The 26558-nt window shown below is 47.1% G+C and overlaps 1 protein-coding gene across 2 annotated transcripts in view; it reads right to left on the bottom strand.

Annotated features, from left to right (window-relative positions):
* Positions 1-492: 492 nt before the first annotated feature.
* Positions 493-26558, bottom strand: part of LOC149457992 (cationic amino acid transporter 2-like) — a 54098-nt gene continuing 28032 nt past the window's right edge. For both annotated transcript variants that reach the window (XM_089682792.1, XM_089682791.1), the window contains 8 exons: positions 19239-19375; positions 17848-18070; positions 14410-14546; positions 13561-13663; positions 5281-5414; positions 1898-2064; positions 1544-1652; positions 493-946 (listed from right to left, as the gene is read on the bottom strand). In XM_089682792.1, coding sequence (XP_089538918.1) covers positions 807-946; positions 1544-1652; positions 1898-2064; positions 5281-5414; positions 13561-13663; positions 14410-14546; positions 17848-18070; positions 19239-19375 — 1150 coding nt within the window. In that variant the 3' untranslated portion in view covers positions 493-806. The remainder of the gene's footprint in view (positions 947-1543; positions 1653-1897; positions 2065-5280; positions 5415-13560; positions 13664-14409; positions 14547-17847; positions 18071-19238; positions 19376-26558) is intronic.

The raw sequence follows: 26558 nt of genomic DNA, 5'->3' as shown, positions 1-26558 counted from the left end.
ATGCAAATAAGTGCATAATTTGTTAGACATGCGCTTCTTTTGAATTTTCTGTTGCTATTCTGTCTGTTACAATACATCTACCATTCGGGATTGTGGTGTGTGTGGTTTTTTTTGTGCACTTTCAGCCCATACCCATTATAAACTGGTCCCTGTGATGCCCAATAGGAGGGTTGGGAAAGCAAAATCTTATTAGGTGTCCTCTTGTACAAGAATGGGTGGAGTTTATGACCTCACTGGAAATAAAGAGAACATCTTCAGAGGCTTGTGGGGTCTTTCCAGCACAATACATTAACAAATGTCCAACCATCTTGGCTAGTATAAGGTTTATCTAAATGTCACTAGTTAAACCCCATTGGGGGCTTGTTTCCATTTTGGGGAGATGAGATGTATTGCTTTTTGCCAAGAAAAGGGCAGGCATCCATCTGCCCGTGCAAGGTAGGGTGTATGAATATCCAGACTGACCAAAACAGAATCAAATACTTGGGAAGGTAATGCAGGTCAAGTACATGTATTTAACCTGTAGATTTACACTTTTACTGGCTTTTCTTTAACAAATATGAATTGATGTTTTGAAAGGCATGTGCACAGCACAAAATAGGTGTACATTCATTTTCATAAATTTAGATTTGTGGTTCTTGCTAAAGCATTTCTTCAGTCCTCCCTGAAAAGCAATTCATAGCTTTGTAATCCTATATAGTAGACTAAGTTGGGTGAGAAGCCAAAACGAATCAAGTGGTTAATATACACCCTGGTTCTTGTAGGTTCAGTGTCTACGCACCACTAGGTTCTATTACATTTATGATTAATTAATGGAGCTGAACATCAAAGAACTGTGCCTTGGATCCCATGTTCTCTGTGGTTTCATTCATTGGCTGCAGGATAGTAACTGGTGTGTTCAGTCGTTCAGCACTGTGGTGGATTCCATAGCCAAAATAGATAACAAAACCTGTAGGGGGGGGAAGAAGAGAAAAAAAAATAACTGCCATAGTCTGCATTATGTATGTGTTGTAAAGATGTTAGGATGTATATAGTAGCTAACTAGTGTTCTTGGAAAATGCATGTTATTTTCAGGGAAACAATAGCTATGAACAGAAGACATGGTCTTATTTTTTTTTTTGGCTCAAACACATGGTCTTATTTTTGGGGTAGGTCTTATATTATTTTTTTTTTTATGTCCAAGTGTGGACAGGGGGTGCAGAGGTGAGCTGCAGGCAGTTGTGGATGAGGGTTACTATGGAGAGAACCGGTTGATGACAGTTGTGAGTTGCAGGGGTGACCTGACAGGTGAGTTTCAGACATGGTGCAGATATGAGCCACAGACAGGGTCTAGGGGTGAGTTGCAGATGTGAGCCGTGGCTGGGGGGTGCAAAGGTGGGTTGCAACTCAGCTCACCTCTGCACCCCCACAACCCCCTCCCCTGTCAGAATGCAGTGGTCAGTGGGAGACATCCCTGCATCAGCATCGCTTGTGTTGATGTGGGAACCTGTCTGGGTGTGGTGGTTTCGTGTGTTTTTTTTTTTTTAAATAAAAAAATGTTACTTACCAATCACCATCCAGATAGCATAACGGAGCCATGTGTCTGCACTCAGCTGAACCATCAAATATATGTTAACTAGGATGCTCAGAACGGGTAAGAATGGCAGACACGGAACCTACAAATAACACCAATGTATGAGAATTTGTCTGACTGACCAGATGCTACATATTTTACAAGGCAGTATTTATATATTGATTTTAATTTTTTGACAAGGTGCATTATACTAACTTTTTTTGTTTTAGCTCTCATTTATATACATGCAGAAACAATTGAATTATGTTGAACTGTGCACCAAATTAAAAAAGGGAAAAAAAAAAACAACCCACAATAGGAAAAGAGACGAAAAGTGTAAAAACTCACCATGAATGCAGCTCTGCTCTGGTTTTGTGGTTGCCTCCAAATAAGGAGGGTAATTGCTACAATACCAAGGAGTGCCAGAGCAAGCAGAATAATGCACCAAAGTACACCAGCCAGGATGTATTGGGAACATGCTGTAGATACCACACTTGCTATACAGACCAGGACCGCTGAAAAAAGATAACATTTATTTCTATGAATCTGTTTTTCTGTCAACTGATTAGATATTTTTTTTTCCCTCAAAGTGTATGCTATGAGCTTTATTAGTCTTCGATTGGGGAAGGATTGGAACACCCCAAATCAAACATTTGTTTTCTGGGCTGCCTCCCTTTTTTTTGTTTAGTTAATGGCTTCACCAGACACGAATGAGGGAAAATCTGCAACCGCAACAAACACAAAGCTTTCATAAGTTCCAGCCTTCTCTACCCTACCTGAAAATTCTTTGTTGCTTTTGATGGGCTTGTGTGAACTGAGCCTAAACCAAATAGGATCAGCAGGAGACATTTGCTGACTGGTCTGCATGCTATGGCAAAGTAAGGGGAGCGAAGTATAGTACAAAATTCTGAGAGCACAAATGAAATACAGTCACTGTTTGGATATTCAGACAGCTGTGGGTGCTGAGGCTGTTTGATTACAATAACCAGCAGTGCAGATTCTTCCATCCTGGCTGTTTAGCATGGATGGAGAAATTGAATAATCTCTTGCTCAGCCCATGAGATCAACAGGTAATTTCTATACTTGCTGAGAATGCGCTTAGCCTAAAACAATTAACACTTATGTAAATATATGACAAAGATATGTATACATATGCAAGATATAATAAAAAAATTTTTTAAATGCATATTCTTTTGGCACCTTTGTAATTTATTAACACACAATAAATGAACATTGTGTTTAAGAGGGAGGGTAAGATGGGTTGGGTGAACGAGACATAAATATGAAGGAATAAGCACTTGTAGTTGCTCTTATCCTTGGGAACCTTAAGTAACAAACCTAAGAGGGCACACAGAAAGAGACACTGGTTGATGATGGTCAAAGGCACCATCACTGTACAATTTTAGCACAGGTGGTGGCCAGAGTTCTCCCTCACTAGTGCAAAGGCTCACCAGCACACAAAGAGCACAGTTCTGGCACACTGACACAAAGAGCAGTCTAGGGCCTGTCCCTTTATTTTGGTTTTATTTTGGATGGGGTGTAGGGCAGTAAGGGATACTCCAGAACCACTAATAGAAATAAGAAGACAAACTTCTCTTTGTTGCAAATTTAAGTAACAGATCTGCTCAGCTCAGAGTATAATCCTCCTGTAAGAGACTAGTAGAGGCAAGAGGTATGTAACCTCAGGAGGGGAACTACATGACCCAAGTTCAGAGAATGGTTCTCCCACGAGAAACTAGAGGAGACTGTGTATGCTCCGCTTGAGAAGAGCTGTTTGGCCCAAGCTAAGCGTAAAGTCTTTCCATGAAACTAATGGGGACTAGTTGGTATGTATGTCTCAGGAGAGAAACTACATGGCCAAGCAATCCCAATAGCACACCGTCACCACCAGGGGCGGACTGACAACTCATGGGGCCCCCGGGCAATAGGGGATCATGGGGCCCCTGTGTCCTTGCCCAAACTCAAAAAAGCCTATGAAAAAGGTACCAGGGGCATATCATGGGGCCCCCTACTGACCCCGGGCCCTCAGGCAGTGCCTGAGTTTCCAAATGGTCAGTCCGCCCCTGGTCACCACAATCTTGCAGTAAAGAAGTACTCCTGAGGCTGGGAGAGAAACTGTATCCATTCAGTTTCCACCAGATGCCTCCAGGTCAGCAATGCAGACAGGATTCTCAGGGGAAATCTCAGGTTACCAGAGAGACCTTCTAGATGCAGGTCCCTCAGATGAACAGCAACTTGAAACAGCAGAAGGTAGCCATTCCACACCTAAACAGGTGGAATTCTTTCAACAGGTAGACACTGCTGTGCTAAAACTCAGATTATTTATGTGCTCCTCCCACCATTTTCCAGGCACACCTCCCCAGGAATTACTTGCAGAACAATAAGTATTCATGCTGCCCATTTGCCTTTCTCCACCCCTATATCCCAGAACATTCTAGAAGGCAGACCTGGAGCCTGTGAAATCCAGAAAAGCCAAAAGAAATCAACAACTACTCCAATGATTATAGAAGAGCAAAAAAAAGAACCACATTTGCCTAACATCCCAGCAACTTAACCAAGAGGATGCTACATCTACACGTAATATTAATTTAATCCAATTTAGTGTATTGTATAAAATTTACGCCAATGCGTGGTTCTTTTATTGGATTATGTGAGGACATATAGTCGGTGTGACACAGGTTCGTTCTTTACCATACAGAGCTGCTGAGTTAGATAAAGGTATCTATGTACACAAGATTGGATACAATACTGTGATGTTATTTGTTCATAACTGCCATATGAGCGCAATGGGATGTGTATGTGATACATTGTTGATCTGTAAGAAATGTTTGTTGTAAGCAATTGTAGCAATGTGTTTGCAGCAGGATTTATTATGTCTTAAGAACTTGCAGTTTGGATGAGTCTTTTTAATATCTTTATTGTTACTATTATTTTTTTATATCTTTTGATGAAGTACAGGTGTATGTGGTCTGGTTGTAATAAAAGAGTATTTCCACACTGCAGTTTTAACTCTACGGTTAAAGCGATAGTAAACCGCAGCAACAAAAAAACACCACATACGAGCACATTATGATAGACTTGCCTGAAAATGAAGCCCTCCAGTGGCAAGCTGTCACCACTGTAGGTACTTCCATCTTCACCCAGCCTTCCTTCCACATTTGCAGCATTTGGCGGTATGAATGGCCGAGCCACGATGACATCTCTGTAGCTCATGTGCGCAGGAGTCACTGTTTTCAGCACAGGGCTCTGAAGGAACGGCACGGTATGCCGTTCCTTCATGTGCCGGTGACATCACTGGCTGATTCTAAAGTAAATATCTCCTAAACAGTTCATGTGTAGGAGATATTTACTGTATCTATAGGTAAGCCCTATTATAGGCTCACCAATAAATGAAAATCAATCAAGGGAGTTTACTACCACTTTAAGCTTGACAGCGTGCAATGTGTTAGCAGGCAGAGAAGCAGGTGGAGCAGCCTTTGTGCTTGAAAATACCAATAAATCTTCATATCAGGATTTTATGATGGAAAGTGTCTTCTTTTTTCTTTGTTGGAAGGTTATCACTGATGGAAGTATACTACCCAAGGATGTAAATTTATATAGGTGCAAAACATTTCCCACAAACACTGACAAAAACTTGAAGTGCTCTTCTCGCTTTATAGTATACATGATATGGCCAATCCTAGCAAAGACAATGAAGTCTCACATCTGATAGAAGAGTAGATTTTGTTTACCTAGTGCCATTACACTCCGAGATACCAGTACTGAGGAGCGAGTTGATCCAATAACTGTTGGCAGTGAATCTCTGATATCATGGCACTCTATGCTTCCATTAGTTGCTTGGGTAGTTTCTGTCTGGATCTGGTACCTAGCAGAAACAAAAATCACACTTGTCATCTTGCAGTAAAATTATGCGTCCGCAAAAGAGGTCACCATGGTTATGAAGGTTATAAGCTCATTTCCAAATATTATAGTGTATATAAACCCTAACACAGAGCTACTTGTATTTACTCCCTTTTGTGCTGTTAAATACACCATTGAAAGTGTTTTGTAGTATCTGTTCAATAAATGCAAAAAGACACTTGTTGATCATGTCTGAAATTCAGAACTGTCCTGTCTACACAGACAAGAAGAACTGGAATCTCAAGCAGGGCTGCTGTTAGAAATAATGGGGCTCATACAGCCTGACAGGGGCCCCCAGCCCAGGTGGGTGTGCGGGTGCAGGTATATGACCCCAAACATGGCGTCAGTAGCATGACCAAACCACTCATTTGTATGGCCAGTGTATCTGTGTAAATGAGTCCATAATTATGTTTTCTAAATTATTTTTTAATTTTTTTTTTACATTAATAATAGCCCTTGGGGGGACTTTGTTGAAACAGATATAAACAGATCCCTTATTTCTCACTTTTGAGACAAGTTTCTCAACTTGAGAAAGTGATTGAGGACACAGAATAAATGAACAGGAAGCACTCAGTTTGTGAATGAACAGGGAGTTTCTGTATTGAGGTATAATAAACACGAGGGGGGGATCAAATCTCCAGATTAATGGGATCCTAGACAGGACAAAGGGTGATTGGAGCAGCAGAAGGAGGGGGGCATTACCTCAGCTGACAGACTGCAGGAGGAAGAAGAAAAGAAACCAGCTATGCTACAGGGAGGGGGAATTGCCTGCACCATAAAGCTGCCTGCGCCCCATACAGGAGGGCCTGTGCTACCCCCATGACTAGTGCACCAGAGATAGGTTCCTCCAGACCCCACTACACCACCATTACCCTTCCCTACCAACCCCCTTTACTAATTATACTTACAGAAAACATAACACCAATTTTTGGAGTAAAAAATGGCCAACACGGCCTTTTATTAACAAATCAAGTTTAAATACACCAGCCATTCCTTATAACAGAAACATAAAGAGTTGTTGTTGGTCTTCGAAGGCACCCAAAATGATCCGAAATGCACCTGCGGACAACCATATTACACTAGGCCTCCAGCCGCAACCAACCAGCTCAGAGACAACCATACCGTCTGCAGTGCAGCACCACCACCTTCCAGTTAAACCTCGGTTAACTGGAATGTCCCTGGGCACACCATACCACCGATGGGTCCCACACCATTATTTGTACCTTCCAAGATAAGAACTGCCTCCAAAGACCAACAACCGCCACAGCACGCTGGGTAAGCCCTTACCCATGCGTGCCACGCCACAAACGAACTGCCCTCTGTACTCCATCCTGTAGACGCAGGGACCCTAAATCCGTCCCAACCGCATTCAGATGCACCCCATCACTCCAAAGATACTGGCAAGTATCCACCTCCAACTTCAAGTGCCGGACCACCAACCCCCCATTGCGAATAAAGAAGCGCCCCACCTCCTTGTTGACCTTGATCTGAGCCTTGTTGAGCCACTCCACCGACCGCGCCAAATGCCAAGAGGTGCGGGCGACCATGTCTGACCACACCACCACCATCTCCGGATAATTCCTTCGTAAGTGAAGAAAGTCCAGCTTGACATCCCGCACCAGCTCCCGCATGGACCTAACCCCTAAGTCATTGCCACCTGCATGAAGCACCAGAACATCCAGTGGTCTATGCAGGCGAGCAAAACGCTGCACCTCAGTTAGCACACGACCCCACAACATACCCGGCACACCTATCCAGCGGACACAAGCCTCCTGCCTAGCCAACAACAGCTGCCTGCCATTAGCCTCAAATCAGCCCGACTGGCCCCCCAAAACACGTAGGAGTGACCCAGGATCCACACCAGGCACACCGCTCCATCTGAAAGAAAAGGACAAATCACTACAACCAGAACAATACATACAGAGTCGGGACAGACTCCCCCCCAGCCCAGAGACAAACAGAACACGGGACTCACCCACTAGTCCCCCAACAGATGCGGACGAACGTACAAACAAAATCTCTGTGAATCCCACCTACCAATACGTTTTACCACTTCATCCAACAAACCTCACCGGGCAGCCTCCGTAGCAGCCCCTATCCGAAACGAGTGCGAAGCATACAAAGATGCATCCAAACCAACACTGTTAAACACTGTAGAAAAACTGACACAAATTGAAATCAAGTTAAAGGAGACCCATCAGCATGCATGAAAAAAGACCCCTGCCCCACCGGACGACGGGACAGAAACTCCCGAACCAAACGCACCGGACACACCAGCGATGCTGGAAGAGCAAAAAAACGCACCCGCGCACCACGACCCAATTGGTCCGTCTTAGACCGATGGACGAGCACCTCAACCCATTCACCAGAGCACATGACTTCATCCATAAATAACCCCCAAGAACCGATTTGGATGGACTAACGAGTTCACCAATATGCAACACCCCAAAAAAGGCCAATGCAAAGGCCGCCCGAAACAAGCACACCTCGAAATCCGAAGAACACACAGACCGCAGATGCGCAAACAAAGACCCCAACAACTCAAAGGACACCGGACGACTGGAATCCCTACAGCGATGAGCCCTACGGTAACCCCGAAGGGCCTGTCGAACCCAAAGATCTTTTGTAAAGTCCTGAGATCCTTGTAACTTAAAGAACAAGGCCAAACCAGCCAGCCGGCGGTCCACTGCAGCAGCCGACACTCCCCGCTCGCCAAGAAGTACAACACTGCCAAACCCACCTCCGGCCCCCATGGATCAATATCGACCCGTTGTAGCAGGTCCAGCCACTCCCGCCAGACCTTAGAGTATGCGGACTATGTCGCCTCACTCACCGAACGCCGGATCCAGCCTGCCACGACCGCAAGGCAATCTCCCACAGCCAGTCGGGACAAGGAACCCCACGTTGCTCCGCTGCTGGCGCCAACTCTCAGAATTTGTCCCACTGAAAACGAGACAAAGCATCAGCCAGAGTGTTATCAACCCCAGGGAGATTCACAGCATGGAGAAAAACGTTCAGCTGCAGGCAACGCAACACTAAATGGCGAAGCAAGCCCACCACTGGCCGCGAGGAAGCGGAGACCCGATTGATGACCTGAACCACCCCCAAATTGTCACAGTGAAAACAAACCTTTTGATTCCGAAAATTCTCCCCCCAAACCTCAACCGCCACTGGAAAAAGTTCCAACAGCACCAAGTTAGGAAGAAAACCCGCCTCCCCCCAGGAAGCAGGCCACGGAGCCGCACTCCACCGACCCCGGAAAAAGGTCCCATATCCCGCGGAAGCCGCCACATCTGTGAACAATTCCAAGTCAAAAGTGCTGACTGGGCCAGACATCCGCAGAGCCTGCCCGTTAAAAAAATCCAAAAAGGTGTGCCAAATCTGCAAGTTCTCCCGATGCTCCCGAGTCAAGCGAATAAAATGTAAAGGGGAGGTAGTCCCTGCCGTCGCTGCCGCCAACCGGCGGCAGAACACCCGACCCATCGGCAGGATACGACAAGCGAAGTTAAGTTTGCCCAACGACTGCAAGGCCCGCAGCTGAATTTTTCGCTTGCCCAGTACCCCATGAATTTCCCCTTGTAGGGCCAACAGCTTGTCTTCAGGCAGCCGGCACTCCATTGCGCCCAAATCCAAAACAATGCCCAGTTAAGTAATCACTGAAGCCGGGCCCTCCGTCTTGTCCAATGCCAGAGGAATCCCGAAACGTTCAGCAATGTGTTGCAAAGTGGCCAGCAAAACTGCGCATACTCTGGAAGCTGGCAGACCCACACAAAGAAAATCATCCAAATAGTGGATGACCGAATTCACCCCCGAGACATCCCGCACCACCCACTCCACGAACTAACTGAACTTCTCGAACAAAGCGCAAGATATAGAACATCCCATGGGAAGGCACTTATCAACGTAAAACAAGCCCTGCCAATGACAACCCAAGAAACAAAAACTGTCCGGATGTACCGGCAACAGCCGAAACGCTGACTCAATATCCGATTTTGCCATGAGCGCACCGCGCCCATATCGACGAACCCAGAAAACCGCCGCATCAAATGACGTGTAAGACACCGAACACGACTCTGGATCGATAGCGTCGTTCACCAACCCCCCTTTTGGGAAGGACAGGTGGTGAATTAACCTAAATGCATTCGGATCCTTCTTGGGCACCACCCCCAAGGGAGAAACAACCAGATCCGAAAACAGAGCGCAAGAAAACGGGTCGCCCATGTGTCCCAACCCCTCTTGCTTACACAACTTAGCCGAAACCACCTCTGCATGCTGCAAGACCGAAGTCAAATTACACGGGATGCGGAAACCCTCCGAAAACCCTGCCGCCAGCACCACGGCGGCTGCCCGATCAGGATATCTATTTAGGAAAGGCCGCATCCTTTCCACCCTCACTGGCGTCATCCCTCTTACCCGCATGCTCTCCTGGAAGGCCTCTACCCCACTTGAAACAGCGCGACAAAGGTTGGCAGCCACCGCAACCGGAACATTGGTGCTTAAAACGGCAGGACCCTTCGAAACGACAAGCGCCCTCTTGGAATTGCCAGCAGAAAACCCCTATGCTTTGAGGCCGATTGTCCTGGGGAGAACAAACCACCAGCCCCGCCCTGAAAAAATGGACCAGGGGCCCTCACCGGAGTCATGAGCCGCATCCAAAGACCAATGTCCTTATGGTCCCAACGCAACGACGGGTGACCAGCCCTCCACTGCCGATCGTACTGCTCATCGTACCGAAGCCATGCGTTCCCCCCGTAAACCCTGTGAGCCTCGCTAATAGCGTCAAGGTAACAGAACAGTGCCGAGCAATGCTCAGGAGCCTTCTCCCCAATGACACTGGCCATGATCGCGAATGCCTGCAACCAATTCGCAACGGTACGCGGGATAAAACGATAACGCCACTTCTCCGCTTCCTCCCGCCTGCCCTCGTCAACCCGTGACCCATCGAAAGGAAAACGCTCCAAGGGCAAGAGCGTGAAGATCTCTACATACTCACCTCTCCAAATCTTCTCTCGTACCTCCGACTGTAAGTGCGCACCCAAAGGGCCCTCAAAGCACACGTACACTTCGCACTTGGCCGCGTCTGCCAAGCCGACAGGCCAAGACACCCCCGCATCCTCACCCAAAACCGTGGAGGGGGCTGCGGAACCCAGAGCACCGGTCTCCGCCATAACCACCCCTTGCCCAGAATCAGGAGGAGAAGAAACCCCCAGGCCCCGCACATCCCCACTGTCCTGCCCTAGGACCCCGAACACTTCCCCACCAGCCAGCGGGAGCCACGCAGAAGCAGGCCCAGGGCCCCCACTACCGCCCCACTCAAGTCGCCGCAACAAGTCCTGCAGACAGGAAATCAAATCGCAGAGACCCCCACCTATACCCAACAGGGGAACGCCGACATCCATCACCGCAGAGGCCGTGCCCCAAAGGGCGTCCCAACCTCCCCCCAACAGGTCCCGTAGCGCAGAAGAAAAGGAGACAGACCCAGTACCAGGTAACTCACCAGGCTGCCCAGGAGATGTCACATCAGCCGCGTGACCAAACTCCACTGTTACCGAGCGGCCAGCCATCGCCCCACATCGGGTTCTGACAGCTCGCCCTCCGATCTCTCTTCCTCCTCTCGACGGCTGGATGGCCTCCCGGTCCCAGGAGCCACGGGTCCCACAGGTCTGTGCCGCTCCCGATTTCGCCTCCCGGCACCAGCCACGCTCACTGCCGTCCCTGGGCTCCGTCCTGCAGCACTCCGCCCAGCGCTGCTCTTCCTTCTGTGCTTCTTTGGAGCCACAGCTCCAGGCTTCCCAGGGGGCCTGTCGGCCGCAGCAGGAGACAGCCCGGCAGCCACAGCCGTGCGCCTCCCCCATTGGGCTCCCTCCCTGACAAGCACCTCGTCAGCAAAGGAGCCATTGACATCCCATCCTCTTTGCCGCGTGGGTGGGAGGAGGGGCTTCCTCCATGAGAGACCATGCCGAGCTCCGCTGTTGACGGAGATTCCTCCCGGCTTCCCTGTGAGCAGAGGCAAGAGAGCGCCTTGCCAGTGGGACCGTAGGGTCCCGAGCGGGGTTTCCAATGTGGCGCTGAGCTCTGGGGGGGGGGGGGGGCCCGGGCTAAAGCGCTCCGAGGCCTAGACCTCCGAGCACGTGGGCGCTCCCGCCCCCTCGCCGCTGGTGACAAGCCCGGGTCCTGCAGCAGGTCAGAGACCTGGCTCTGCAGCCAGTCCGTCCCTCTAACATCGGCAGCCTCCCGCAACTGAGCCAAAAGTCCCTCCATAGCAGCTGCCCTATCCGCACACCGAAAACCTCGATGAAGGTAGCCTGCACAGTACACTCTGCCATGCAAGCTCTCTCTCCTCACATCCAGCTCCGACTGACGCCCCTCACCAGAACCCCCCACCCTAAGGTGCAGAGACCCCACCTACACTCTCTCTCTACCAACCAGATCCCCAGCTATCCTTTACAAACCCCCTAGTACTATCATTAACCCTTTCTAGTCTTCCTTCCCACTCTAGGCGTAGTCATGCCTGCCCTGCGCTATTTCTTTTCTTTCTTTTTTCGCTACGGGCATTTCTTTATCGGAGGCCCTGATCTCAAGTAGTCATCCCAGTTCTTATCATGGCTTATAGATCAATTAGTTCCTAGGTAATGGAGGGAAGAAGAATGGGAGGGATTCCGTAGTTTAGCAAACACAACTGGACAGTTCTAACACCATTTCTTGTGATTTTAGTGCAGAAAAAGGCATGTGTTGTCCTTCCACAACAGGGAATTAGAAACTGAGTGTATTTATGAGAGTTTAAACAGACTGTATTGAAAGGGACAAAACATCAGGGAAATGTGTATGCATTGCCGAAATGTACTGCATATGTTTTTGTTACCCTGACGTACTCTAAAAAGTGAACCCATTTGATTCAAACATGGTCTAAGCCATGAGTGTGTTATTCTTTAAATAATCCCTTCTAGTATTAAAATAGATGGGGATTAATGGTGACTTGAGCAGAAGGTATAGTCCTTTTCAGAGTGTTTGCTCAACAGGGATACCAAAACTATACTTGCACTTTAGCAGTATTGGTAGCATAGACAATTTTTAGGACCTAAGAGGTTTCCACTTAAGCTGGGAATAGATGGATTGGAATTTGGCTGATTTAGCAGGGACCGGCTGAATTTTGATTCATCTATGAGCAGGCTGGTTATAATGAATTTGATGCATCGATTGACTTCAGTACAACCAGCCTGTCTGGTTTTTTTTCCAGTACAGTCACTGGCAATGGCAATGGCTAAAGAAGCTGGAACTGATCATTGTGTTCTGAGGGCTGGGAAACCTCCCGATGTCCAAATACAAAAGCTCCGCAGGATGGAGTCCCCCATCAACATGGATTATATTGATGGGAGAATCAAGCAATTATCTTTCCTGAATAAGAAAAGGGATGGTTTGCACTCAGGATGACATCCAAAAAATAGTCTTCCTTTATTGGAAAGACATGTACAACACTGTAAAAACATCCCACGTGTTTCGGACGTTAGTCTTTAGTCATGGCTAAGGACTAACGTCCAAAACACATAGGATGATTTACAGCATTGTACATGACTTTTTAATAAAGGAATACTATTTTTGGATGCCATCTTGAGTGCCGACCATCCCTTTTCTTATTCTGGCACGTTGGCGGTATCGGCAGCCTCGAGGACTGATCACCAAAAGGAGCTGTTCTGTGGGGAGGTTGTAGTGGTTATACACCTGTTTTCCTAATTTTCTTTCCTACAATCGCAAAGAAAATTGCTTAACGTACAGCCTGCTTACCTTCTATTTCACAATACCATTAAGGTCCAATCTACTGAGTACTGTGCGTATGTGGGACTGATTAGCGTACTTTTCACTGATATGCAGACAAACAGCTGGCCTTGTCACCTCTCATCTTTACACAATTAAACTTCTATTGCTGCCAGTAGGGCGTAAAAAATGTGTGAAGATATACATGTCTAGAATAAGCTTCTACAATGATTATCACCTTCATTTTTTAGACAATGACACTATTTACCTTCCTTACCCTTTTTAGCCACTTCACTATATTTACTTCTAAACTACATGTATGCTACATGTAAATACAAGACCATTAAAACATAGATTACCTCAGCAGAATGACACATGAAGACACCAACGTATAGGCCAAAAGAGTCCCTATTGACATCATATCCACCAAGGCCTTCAGGTCAAACAGGAAAGCCATGAGAGCTGTGGACCAGAACATTGTATATTAGCCTTCAGCAGTCTGAAGCCTCTTTAACAATCTTCCCAACATGTATAGCTTTTGCTATGCACTATGGTTACTGCATCATTAATCCTTTCACCCCATACTATAATTTGAAAATATGAAACTTCAGTAGGTTAGAGTGTGAAAACTAAGGGCATGATTAATACTTTTTATTTGTAAATTACATTCACAGTTAGTTTAAAGCAAGAAATGCAGTACTTTTGTATACCTTTCCAAGTGCCCAATGAGCCAACATAATATAGAAATGTGAATGTTTCCGGTAAAATTTATGCTTAGTTCACCACCTAAAACTTCCAAAGCTTCCTCATTGGTCCTTTAATGGGATGAGTAGCCTCACTAACCAATAGGGAGGCTTGGGAGGTGGAACGGTATGGGACCAAGCTCTTACAGGAGAAGTTGAGGTTTGCATATAGCTTTGGACTCTTATGTCTGAATACTGTGTACTGATTTATTTTTTTACATGGATCTTACACTTAAGGTAATCTTGGCTTACTTATTTTATTATCAGATTGTCTAGATTTGAACAAGTTGTCTTAAAAGTAACATTTAGTGAGCTATACAAGATGATCCTCCAAAGCCTGGTCAAAGTGTCTTATCACATACTGACTTTCTCAAATTCAATGCACAGGCCTGCCTCTTGCCTCATACAGTAGGTGTCATTTAGTTATATCCACTTGTAGGAATCGCTCAGGCTTTGAGCATTTACCAGCTACTACTCCTGAAGCCATGGTGGCCACCACTGGACTCTGCCGATTGCTGATACGTGACAGTGGCTGAAAGAGCAAACCATCTCTGGCCATTGCAAGAAGAATCCGAGGCATAGGGAACATAGATCCCAAGAGACTGCAAAACAAAATAGCCCAGAGGATTAAATATCATAGAAACTGACAGCCTTCCTAAAAAAGATTATGTATATCGAGTGAAACATAAAAGAATTCCAACTGCTCCCATAAGCATATCCAGGGTGCTTGGCACACAAGGCACCCATGGCCACTCCTTTTATCTGGTGATATTTTTTCCAGCAAACTGGGTGGTGAAGCATTTGCACGTATCCACGTGGCTGCTTTGATAGGAAAGTGTTTCTTTATATATTTTTATATAAATAATAAAAATATATAATGGTGACATGTCTTAATTGTTGCGGTGCATTTATTTTCTGTCTTCTTTACCCATCTTTGAAACTTCTTTTTATATACTGATGAAATAACACATTATTTCCTTCGGATTCCATCATGGGATGAAAGATAGGTGCACAATGGCTTTTTTAGCCTAAAGTGTCTCTAAATCCAAGAATAAATAAATTAGTATATTGTAGCTTACCAGTACTTAAATGTGGTAGATTAATTTTATTTCAGACTTAGTCAATTTTCTGCAAGTACAAAAAATATCTATTGTTCCTAATAGAAATCCAATATCAGCTTAACTTATTGTTTAGTTAACGGAACTCACAAATAATATTAGCAGCTATCCAAGCATTCTTCTTTGAAATATCTTCTGTGAACTACAAATCAACTGCCCATATGTAATGGGGATGAGGGAAGGTAGAGTGGTTTGTAGTCCAGTTCAGGAGAACATCCTAAGGTAACGGTGCTGTTCCTCCATAGATGCAGTGCAATGTTACCCTTGGCCGGAACATGTGTTACTGGCAGGTGAAAATAAAGGAAAGAGACTAAAAAAAAATCCAACCACCACAGCTAAAGACTGGTAAGCTGCAATATACCACATTTTTGTTTTTTTGTGTTTGGGACTGTGATAACGACAGGTCACAGCAGGAAAGGTCGACATTGAATGATACATCTTAGCTACCAGAGCATATTTCAAATTCAGGCATGATGTAATACAGAAACTACAATTAAAAATGTATAGTTAAAGTGCTTTTAAATCTTAAACATTAAAAAATGAACAAATCATATCCTTCTACAGTAGTGTTTTTCAACCTTTTTTCAGTCAAGTCACTCTTTAGAATTGCGCACAATCCCAGGCACATCAGTCTGAGGGTTTCTTCACACCAGGAGGTGCATCTGAGCGCACACGCTTTTTTGCATGTTTCCACACATTCCACGTTAAGCTGCTCTATATGTGTGAAACATGCAACAGGTTGCAGGCATGATTTTTAAATTTGAACAATACCAAAACACAGTTTTATGGTAATGTGCATTTTATCAGGTGCAAATGTACACATGTTTACTAGATGCGTGGGGTTGTCATTAAGAATAAATGGCACCCATGAACGTCTTCAAAAATCAGCACATTTTAGTGAGGTATGGGATTTTACACCTGTTACCGCACTGCACCTGTGAACAAGCCCTAAAATCTACTCTATGAGGCAAACTTCAGTGGTCTGTAGGGTGTAACCCCCCCTCCTAGCACAAACCCTCCCAAATTCCCCCTTCCTAGCACCCCCCAACACACACCAAAATCACTCTCCCAGCACAAACCTCCTCCTAGCACCCTCCCCAAATCCTCCCTGATAGCACAATCCTTTAAAATCCCCCCTCCTAGCACAGTCCTCCCAAATCCTCCCTCCTAGCACAAGCCCCCCAAATCCTCCCTCCTAGCTCCCCCCCACCCAAATCAGTCTCCCAGCACAAACCACCTCTTAGCACAACCCTCTCAGATTCCCCCTCCTAGCACAGACCCCCCAAATCCTCCCTCCTAGCACAACCCCCCACCCAAATCCCTCTCCCAGCACAACCCCTCCAACAAATCCCCCTCCTAGCACAACCACTCCACCCAAATCACTCTCCCAGCACAACCCCTCCAAAATCACCCCCCAAATCCCTCCTTCTAGCACAACCCCCTGACTGGCTCTGAAACCCCCCCTAACCCCCCCCCCTCTTCCTAGCACAAATTCTGTCCCTAAACTAGTGATAGCAGCAGAGAGGAGGAGAGAGCCCAGAGGGGGTGGGGATTGTGCTCTCCCCCTGCCCCCCCCCCCCCCCAGGGAGAAGGCACAATTTACCTCTGTGTGCACAGGAGGCAGAAAGCCGTGTCCACACCTTCCTACCCCCCTGCTCCTCTCTGTACTCTTGCTGGCAAGTCCTTAGGAACCAATTATGTCATTGGTTGGTAGGACGCGGTCGAGCGGATAGCTCAGCTTTCAGTTTTGCCGGTAATAGTACTGAGAGGAGCAGAGAGTGGGGGGGGGGGAGTTATGGGCTTAGCGCTCTGCCTTCTCTGAACACATGATTTAATAGAGTTCTCTCCCAGGAGCTAGCAGAGGACAGCTCAGCTCGGACTGTTGCCATGGCACCACTGAGGACTCCTCTAGGCACCCCTGTTCAATAGTGTGTACTTGCCGTAATCCAAAGCACTGAGTGTGATTTCTGTCTGCTGTCTCTTCCCTTCTATCTGCATGAGTCACTGATAATAGTCTACACCGACTCCACAGCATCCTGGGTGACGGTCTTGCTCCTCCTAGCACACAGTAGGTGATTGACAGCCTCAGCTGTGCATATTTCCCTATAATATTGTGTACAGGCGGAGTGCCCATTCCCTCCACTCAGGTCTCAGATTGCACTGAAGCTCTGTGCTCTAGCTATGCAGTATCTGATCTCAGATCTCTGCCCCCACTTTCTACTGCTGAGAAATAGCCTTTGAACAGATCTGGAGAAGACAGGGTTTCAGATAAACAGGTTAAACTTTGGAGGATTTGTTAAATCTCTGCCTATCACCTGAGGCTCACCACTTCACTGGCTATATGTAAGGGTTTAAAGCTACTTTAATGGAATAATTGAAGCTCAGCCAACTAACTTACTATTATACACAACCAAAAAGTGTCTTTATAGTGCGTTTATCTTTTCCTCTTTGCCAGCTTATGGCATCTTTTTGTAAAGTTTTCAGCAATGGCATCTTTTATACAAATTAATTATAATATTTAATAAAAAAAACACCAAGGTGTAAATGGGTCTTAAGAATTTTGGCTTGTCTATGAGCATGAGGAAATCCTAAAGTGGGAGACTCCTGAGAAAAAAAATGGAGCTTCTAAAGAGAGGAGATTTGAGCTTAGGGTAAACACGCACAAAGGAATTGATAGAAAAATGAAATCTTGAAAAAAAAAAAAAAACCTTAATATTAGTCTAATGGCACTTTTGAAACTGGTGAGACAATAATGCATACACAGTATTGCGAGGAATCATCTTACCTCGTGGTCAAGGCACAGAGAGATCCTGCAGCCACAACATATTTTGCCACACTCCACCCAACATATTCAAAAGCAGCTGGCAATGGACTCTGGGTATCCAGGAGGTAATAGGGCATCATAAGCGTGAGAGATGCAGAGACCCCGAAATATGTCAGGAAACAAATGGACAAGGACACCACAATTCCCAAAGGTATTGCTTTCTGAGGGTTCTTCACCTCTTCTCCTGAAGAAAGTTTGGACACAGCTGTAACCTTTTTATTATTTTTGAGATACTGTATATACATGAAATCGGTCTGTTTAAATGTAAAACTTGCTAATATTTTATGATTTCTAGTAGCTTTGTACCGGGGGGGATCACTGTGCACTTTTGCCAAATACTGTCTGCAATATAATGGTATTGATATGAGATTATCAAGAATGTAGTTGGCTTTAACCACTTCAATACTGGGCACTATTACCCCCTTCCTGCCCATACCGATTTTCAGCTTTCAGCGTCGTTGAACTTTGAATGACAATTGCGTGGTCATGCAACACTGTACCCAAACTAAATTTGTATCATTTTCAGACAGATAAAGCTTTCTTTTGGTGGTATTTAATCACCACTGTTTTTTTTGTTTATTTATTGATGAACAAATAAGATGAAGATAATAAGGCACCACTGATGGCCACTGATGAGGTGACACTGATAAGGAGCACTGATGGGCATTAATGAGGCTGCACTGATGGGCACTACTGAGGCTGCACTGAAGGGCACTTATGAGAAGACACAAATGGGCACTTATGAGGCAGCACTGATGGGCACTGAGAAGCTGCACTGATGGGCACTGATAGGTGGCACTGATGGGCACTGGGAAGCTGCACTGATAGGTGGCACTGATGGGCACTGAGACGCTGCACTGATAGGTGGCACTGATGGGCACTGATAGGTGGCACTGATAAGCTGCACTGATGGACATTAATAAGCTGCACTGATTATCAGTGCAAACAGATGATGACAGCCTTACTGAGTATGGGCTGTCTCTTCCTCACAAAGACACAGCATGTGAGAAAAAGACTGCCGATAACTGTCAAGTCTGTTTACATGTGATTGGACACAGCTGATAACATGGTAAAGGGCCAATCAATGAGGTCACAGAACACCTGATGTGTGCCCCAGGGGGCTCATGAAGCGAGTTCTGGGAGGACATCTATAGACGCTCTCCCAGATCAAGAGAACTGCGCTGTAGCCATCTTTTGGCTATGGTGTGGTATTAAAGTGATTATAAAGGCAATTGTTTTTTTTACGCAACAGTGCATTTTTGCCTCCCCCTCCCACCAACCACAAGTCTTACTACATTGAATGTATAAAAAAGCTTGGTATGATTGGCTGTTGATGATGCTCTGATCCATACCTGTGGTGGCAATGCAGTCGAATCCAACAAACGCATAAAAGCAGGTTGCAGCTCCTGCCACGGTTCCACTAAAGCCAAACGGCATGAATCCACCGACTCCAAACATACCGGTTATATTACCACCTGCAGAATGGTTACTGTTGGTATAATGATTAAAATTTATTTTTCAATCATAAAGTATACTATTTACAAAAGACAAGTTTGTTTTCAATTGATACACACGTGGAATGCCAAGCTTAAGAAATATGTATTATACACAAGCCAGCACTGGAAGAGTGAAATCCATATACACCTGCTAAAAAGAACATGGTAGAATTATAAAGGGGAACCCCCTATGTAACAGTCCTCATTTTTCTGAAAGTTTATTGTATCTCACCGCAGCATCACAATGAGGTTCATCCTCATTATACAGAAATAGAGCCAACTGGTGTAAAGCACCCACAGTGATGAATTATAAAAAACAGTTATCAGCTAGCTCAAGCATCTGGAATACAGCTGTTGCTGAAGTCCCACATTTGGAATGGAGATTACAGATGATGAGGTATTGCTTGTAACACTATACGACCAAGACTCAAACGAGTGCTGAAAGGGGGCTTTATAATGGAAGAAATGCCATCATGACTAGAGATGAACGAATCGAACTAGGCGAAGTGGAATTCGTTTCGAATATTAGGAAAATTTCGATTCGCGACGAATCCGAAAATTAGCAGACTTCGGACGCGCGAATCGAAATTTTTCCTAAAATGGCGGCGACATGTGCGGCGACGGAGCGGGGATGTCTGGGAAGGCGCGCTGACCCATAATGCATTCATTCATGACATGTGATCGCATTAGCCAATCAGCAGCCAGCCAGCCAGCACTGTGTAATCGTCGAGCTATAAATGGCTGCCATTTTAGAATTCTCCATTTGCCTCCAGTCATTCAAGAGAGGCAGACCTGGCTGTATTGAGGGAAAGAGTTAGGGACACAGAAACGTTACTTAGGGACACAGAAACGTTAGTTAGGGACACAGAAACGTTACTTAGGGCCACAGAAACGTTACTTAGGGCCACAGAAACGTTACTTAGGGCCACAGAAACGTTACTTAGGGCCACAGAAACGTTACTTAGGGCCACAGAAACGTTACTTAGGGCTACAGAAACGTTACTTAGGGCCACAGAATCGTTACTTAGGGCCACAGAATCGTTACTTAGGGCCACAGAAACGTTACTTAGGGCCACAGAATCGTTATTTAGGGCCACAGAAACGTTACTTAGGGCCACAGAAACGTTACTTAGGGCCACAGAATTGTTACTTAGGGACAGACACAGAATTGTTACTGAGGGACACAGAATTGTTACTGAGGAACACAGAACCGTTACTTAGGGCCACAGAAACGTTACTTAGGGACACAGAATTGTTACTCAGGGACAGACACAGAATTGTTACTGAGGGACACAGAATTGTTACTGAGGGACACAGAACCGTTACTTAGGGCCACAGAAACGTTACTTAGGGACACAGAATTGTTACTCAGGGACAGACACAGAATTGTTACTGAGGGACACAGAATTGTTACTGAGGGACACAGAATTGTTACTCAGGGACAAACACAGAATTGTTACTCAGGGACAGACACAGAATTGTTACTCAGGGACAGACACAGAATTGTTACTCAGGGACAGACACAGAATTGTTACTCAGGGACAGACACAGAATTGTTACTCAGGGAAAGACACAGAATTGTTACTGAGGGACACAGAACAGTTACTTAGGGCCACAGAAACGTTACTTAGGGACACAGAATTGTTACTCAGGGACAGACACAGAATTGTTACCGAGGGACACAGAATTGTTACTGAGGGACACAGAATTGTTACTCAGGGACAGACACAGAATTGTTACTCAGGGACAGACACAGAATTGTTACTCAGGGACAGACACAGAATTGTTACTGAGGGACACAGAATTGTTACTGAGGGACACAGAATTGTTACTGAGGGACACAGAATTGTTACTCAGGGACAGACACAGAATTGTTACTGAGGGACACAGAATTGTTACCGAGGGACACAGAATTGTTACCGAGGGACACAGAATTGTTACTGAGGGACACAGAATTGTTACTCAGGGACAGACACAGAATTGTTACTCAGGGACAGACACAGAATTGTTACTCAGGGACAGACACAGAATTGTTACTGAGGGACACAGAATTGTTACTGAGGGACACAGAATTGTTACTGAGGGACACAGAATTGTTACTCAGGGACAGACACAGAATTGTTACTGAGGGACACAGAATTGTTACTGAGGGACACAGAATTGTTACTCAGGGACAGACACAGAATTGTTACTCAGGGACAGACACAGAATTGTTACTGAGGGACACAGAATTGTTACTGAGGGACACAGAATTGTTACTGAGGGACACAGAATTGTTACTCAGGGACAGACACAGAATTGTTACTGAGGGACACAGAATTGTTACTGAGGGACACAGAATTGTTACTCAGGGACAGACACAGAATTGTTACTGAGGGACACAGAATTGTTACTGAGGGACACAGAATTGTTACTCAGGGACACAGAATTGTTACTGAGGGACACAGAATTGTTACTGAGGGACACAGAATTGTTACTGAGGGACACAGAATTGTTACTGAGGGACACAGAATTGTTACTGAGGGACACAGAATTGTTACTCAGGGACAGACACAGAATTGTTACTCAGGGACAGACACAGAATTGTTACTCAGGGACAGACACAGAATTGTTACTGAGGGACACAGAATTGTTACTCAGGGACACAGAATTGTTACTGAGGGACACAGAATTGTTACTGAGGGACACAGAATTGTTACTCAGGGACACAGAATTGTTACTGAGGGACACAGAATTGTTACTGAGGGACACAGAATTGTTACTGAGGGACACAGAATTGTTACTCAGGGACAGACACAGAATTGTTACTCAGGGACAGACACAGAATTGTTACTGAGGGACACAGAATTGTTACTGAGGGACACAGAATTGTTACTCAGGTACAGACACAGAATTGTTACTCAGGGACAGACACAGAATTGTTACTGAGGGACACAGAATTGTTACTGAGGGACACAGAATTGTTACTCAGGGACAGACACAGAATTGTTACTCAGGGACAGACACAGAATTGTTACTCAGGGACAGACACAGAATTGTTACTGAGGGACACAGAATTGTTACTGAGGAACACAGAATTGTTACTCAGGGACAGACACAGAATTGTTACTCAGGGACACAGAATTGTTACTGAGGGACACAGAATTGTTACTGAGGGACACAGAATTGTTACTGAGGGACACAGAATTGTTACTCAGGGACAGACACAGAATTGTTACTCAGGGACACAGAATTGTTACTCAGGGACACAGAATCGTTTAATTAAAGAGTATGTCAGACAACATGCAGAGGAGTGGCAGAGGAGGCAATGTTTTAGGAGCGAGCAGACATGGCAGCAGAGGAAGGGGTCGAGGCAGCACTAGTCGCAGCCAGAGGCCAGTGCTCTTGGTGTCATCCAGCGGTCGTGTCTCCACCGACAACCCTGCCGTCATCGATTGGTTGGCTCGGTCGTCTTCCTCTTCCCAGGTAACCTCTGACACCTACAGCCAACGGTCGGTGGGTACGTCAGACACAACCGTTAGTTGGCATGGCCCGGGAGCAAGCCCACTGAAATCACGTGTCCTCTACCTGCCCCTGTCCTTTGGTGTTCCCTCACCAAGCGAAGTATCGCATGCTGTGGGCTCAGCCCCACTGTACAGTGAGGAAGAGCTAACAGAGGGCGGTCAGGAACGGGGGGAGACATCCGCCTCTTCAGCAGCCAGGCGAAGAAGTAGTGGTGAGGAGAGTGGCTCGGTAGCCAGTCTAGAGACAGGTCTGTCTCCTGACCCACACGCAGCCGAGGGGGCTAGTAGTGAGGCGGAGACCCTAATTGATGATGATGAGGCTGATCGCACTTGGCAGCCTCGTCGTCATCAGACTATTGCTTCCGCATCATCAGGAGAAGAGGGTGGCAGCTTGGCAGCGAGCAAAACAGTCGGTGGGTTGCCCAGGAGGCAGCAGGGTCGCAGCAGTGTCAGTGGAGGCAAACGGCCACGGAGTAGAGCACCAGCTCCACTGCAGCCTACCACCACGGCCAGTAGTGGTGCCGGTGTGCACGGAGGAAGTAGCAGTCAGCCAGTGAGGAGTATCGGGGGCAAAGTTTCCTACTCGGCGGTGTGGCAATTTTTCGTCAAGCCGCCTGAGGAAGTAAACGTAGCCGTATGTCGACAATGTGGCCAGAAAGTCAAGCGTGGCCAGGGGGCCCATGTTGGGACTACAGCGTTGCGTCAGCATATGCAGCGTCGCCATTTGGTGGCCTGGGAAAACCGTGATAAAGATACGGCGGTTCTGCCTGCCCCAGCCCCCGCTCCATCACCCGCTCCGTTACTTGCTCCGTCACCCGACGTCAATCGCCCTCTATCAGCCAGTCAAGGCTCCAACACCTCTGCTGAGGGGAGTTGTCGCTCGTTGGCATCTTCCGCTCGTTCAGATGCTCCTTCTCCTGCTACTCCTCTTCACGGATTCCGTCAGCAGTCTTTCTTGGAATCCGTTTCCAAGAGACAACAGTTTGCGAGCATGCACCCGACGGTGCAAAAGCTGAACGTCCTCCTGTCCAAGTTGCTGGTGCTGCAGTCCCTCCCTTTCCAAGTGGTGGACTCAGCACCTTTCCGAGAAATGATGGCTTGTGCCGCACCGCGGTGGAGAGTGCCAAGCCGTCATTTCTTCGCCAAAAAGGCAGTGCCAGACCTGCATTCACATGTAGAAGAGATGGTGGGCCAGTCTTTGAGCATGTCGGTGTCTGCCAAAGTGCACGGCAGCGCCGACGTGTGGAGCTGTAACTACGGTCAGGGACAGTACATGTCATTTACGGCCCACTGGGTGAACGTGGTGCCGGCACAGCCGCACCAGCAACTTGGACAGGTCACGCCGCTTTTGCCTCCACGTTTGCACGTCCTTGGTCCGGCAAAGATGTCCGCCTCTACCACCTCTTCTTCCGCCGTGTCCTCAGCCGCCACCCCCGTGCCAAGTCCCATTACCCGACCGGCATATCACATGTGCAGGGCGCAACGGTGTCACGCTGTGCTGCACCTGGTATGCCTTGGCGAACGTAGTCACACAGGGGAGGAACTTCTCAGTGTAATGAACAGAGAAATCGACAGATGGCTGTCTCCGCGCAAACTGAAAATCGGAACCATGTTGACCGACAACGGAAAGAACATGGTGTCTGCTCTGCGTCAAGGAAGGTTGTGCCATGCGCCATGCATGGCTCACGTGTTCAATCTGGTTGTCAAGCGGTTCCTAAAATCCACCATCCCACTGCAAGACATCCTTAAAATGTCACGTAAACTTTGCATGCATTTCAGCCATTCCTACACCGCAAAGCACACCTCCTTGAGCTGCAGCGGCAGAACGTAATTCCACAGCATCGCCTGATCTGCGACGTTGCAACAAGGTGGAATTCAACCCTACATATGTTAGACCGCCTTTATGAACAGCGAAAGGCCATCACCGATTTCCTGATGTTACAAGCGGATAAAGGTACTCCCTCTGTAACTTAGATGTCAGCCATTGGCAGCTCATGCGTGACACCTGCGCTTGCTCAGGCCCTTTGAGGAGGCCACGCTATTCGTGAGTCGGCAGGACTATGGGATGAACGACGTCATTCCTCTGTTGCACGTCCTGGAACAAATGCTGTTAACAATGGCTGGTCAGGGTGCGGTAGACGTGGCGCACAGATCTCAACGCCACATGACCCCTGTGGGGGCAGGACAGGAAGAAGAGGAGGAGGTAGAGGAGGACATTTGTGCTCAGGAATTATTGAGTGAAATGGGTGGTTTTTCCACTCAGCGGACAGGAGTGGAGGAGCAGGAGCATCTGGTAGAGGAGGAGGAGACAGAGGACCCAGACGCACCGTGGCAGTATGCTGTGGAGATGGAGGCAGGGAGTCCCTCGCATTCCTTGGCACAAATGGCCCATAGCATGCTCGCTTGCTTGCGTAGCGACAGCCGAATAATAACCATCAGACAGAGGGATGACTTTTGGCTGTCCACCTTGTTGGACCCTCGCTACCATTCAAAAATGGTGGCCTTTTTCACACCTGCTGAGAGGGAGGCCAAAATAAAGTACTATAAAAACCACCTATGTAGTCAGTTGGTCTCTGCCTTTCTGCGCCAACGTCCATCCTCAGACACTGTGGGCCCTGTGCGCTCGCGTTCCGCTGCCATGGCAGCAGGGGAGGGGTGGGGTGGTAGGAGCAGTGGCAGCTCCACCAGCAGCGGCTGCCTCAGTCTGCAGTCGATGATGAGTAGCTTTCTTTACCAGCGCAGTGAGGAAACTACTAACCAGCCGCAGCAGCAGCAGCAGCAGCAGCAGCATCAGGTGGACCTGGAGCAGGACCTCAAACAACAGGCTTGGGCCTACTTGGACAGCACCCTGCCAACCGAGGTAGACAATCCCCTTGACTACTGGGCAACGAAACTTGACCTTTGGCCCCAACTAGCTGAATTTGCCCTTGAAAGGCTGTCATGCCCGGCCAGTAGCGTGGCATCTGAGCGCGTGTTTAGTGCGGCAGGAGGTATTGTAACTCCGCGGAGGACACGACTGTCCACCCAAAGTGTGGAGAGACTCACGTTTGTGAAAATGAATCAGGCGTGGATTAGTCTGGATTTCAAACCACCAGTTCCTGACACAACTGACTAAATCCGCCATGAATCATGCCCCAAACATGTGCCACTTTCAGGTCTCCTCACACTGCTGGTGTGTTCCATTTTTTGTCATAGGGTGCTGGCAGATTACGGGCCTCCCATTGCTGCTGCCAGGCCCGTAATCTGCCATGGGCCCCTGTACCGCCTCTTCATGCTGCTGCCAGGTCCAGAGTGTCTCATGGGTCCCTGTACGGCCTCCCATTGCTGCTGTCTCCATCGCCACACTCTGCCATGTGCCACTTTCAGGTCTCCTCACACTGCTGGTGTGTTCCATTTTTTGTCATAGGGTGCTGGCAGATTACGGGCCTCCCATTGCTGCTGCCAGGCCCGTAATCTGCCATGGGCCCCTGTACCGCCTCTTCATGCTGCTGCCAGGTCCAGAGTGTCTCATGGGTCCCTGTACGGCCTCCCATTGCTGCTGTCTCCATCGCCACACTCTGCCATGTGCCACTTTCAGGTCTCCTCACACTGCTGGTGTGTTCCATTTTTTGTCATAGGGTGCTGGCAGATTACGGGCCTCCCATTGCTGCTGCCAGGCCCGTAATCTGCCATG

Source organism: Staurois parvus, unplaced genomic scaffold (genome assembly GCF_062004578.1).
Source record: "Staurois parvus isolate SC_StPar_1 unplaced genomic scaffold, SC_StPar_1.0 ptg000298l, whole genome shotgun sequence".
Classification (NCBI taxonomy): Eukaryota; Metazoa; Chordata; class Amphibia; order Anura; family Ranidae; genus Staurois; species Staurois parvus.
Note: the sequence above shows the minus strand (reverse complement) of the source record. Positions and strands in the feature narration are given on the sequence as shown.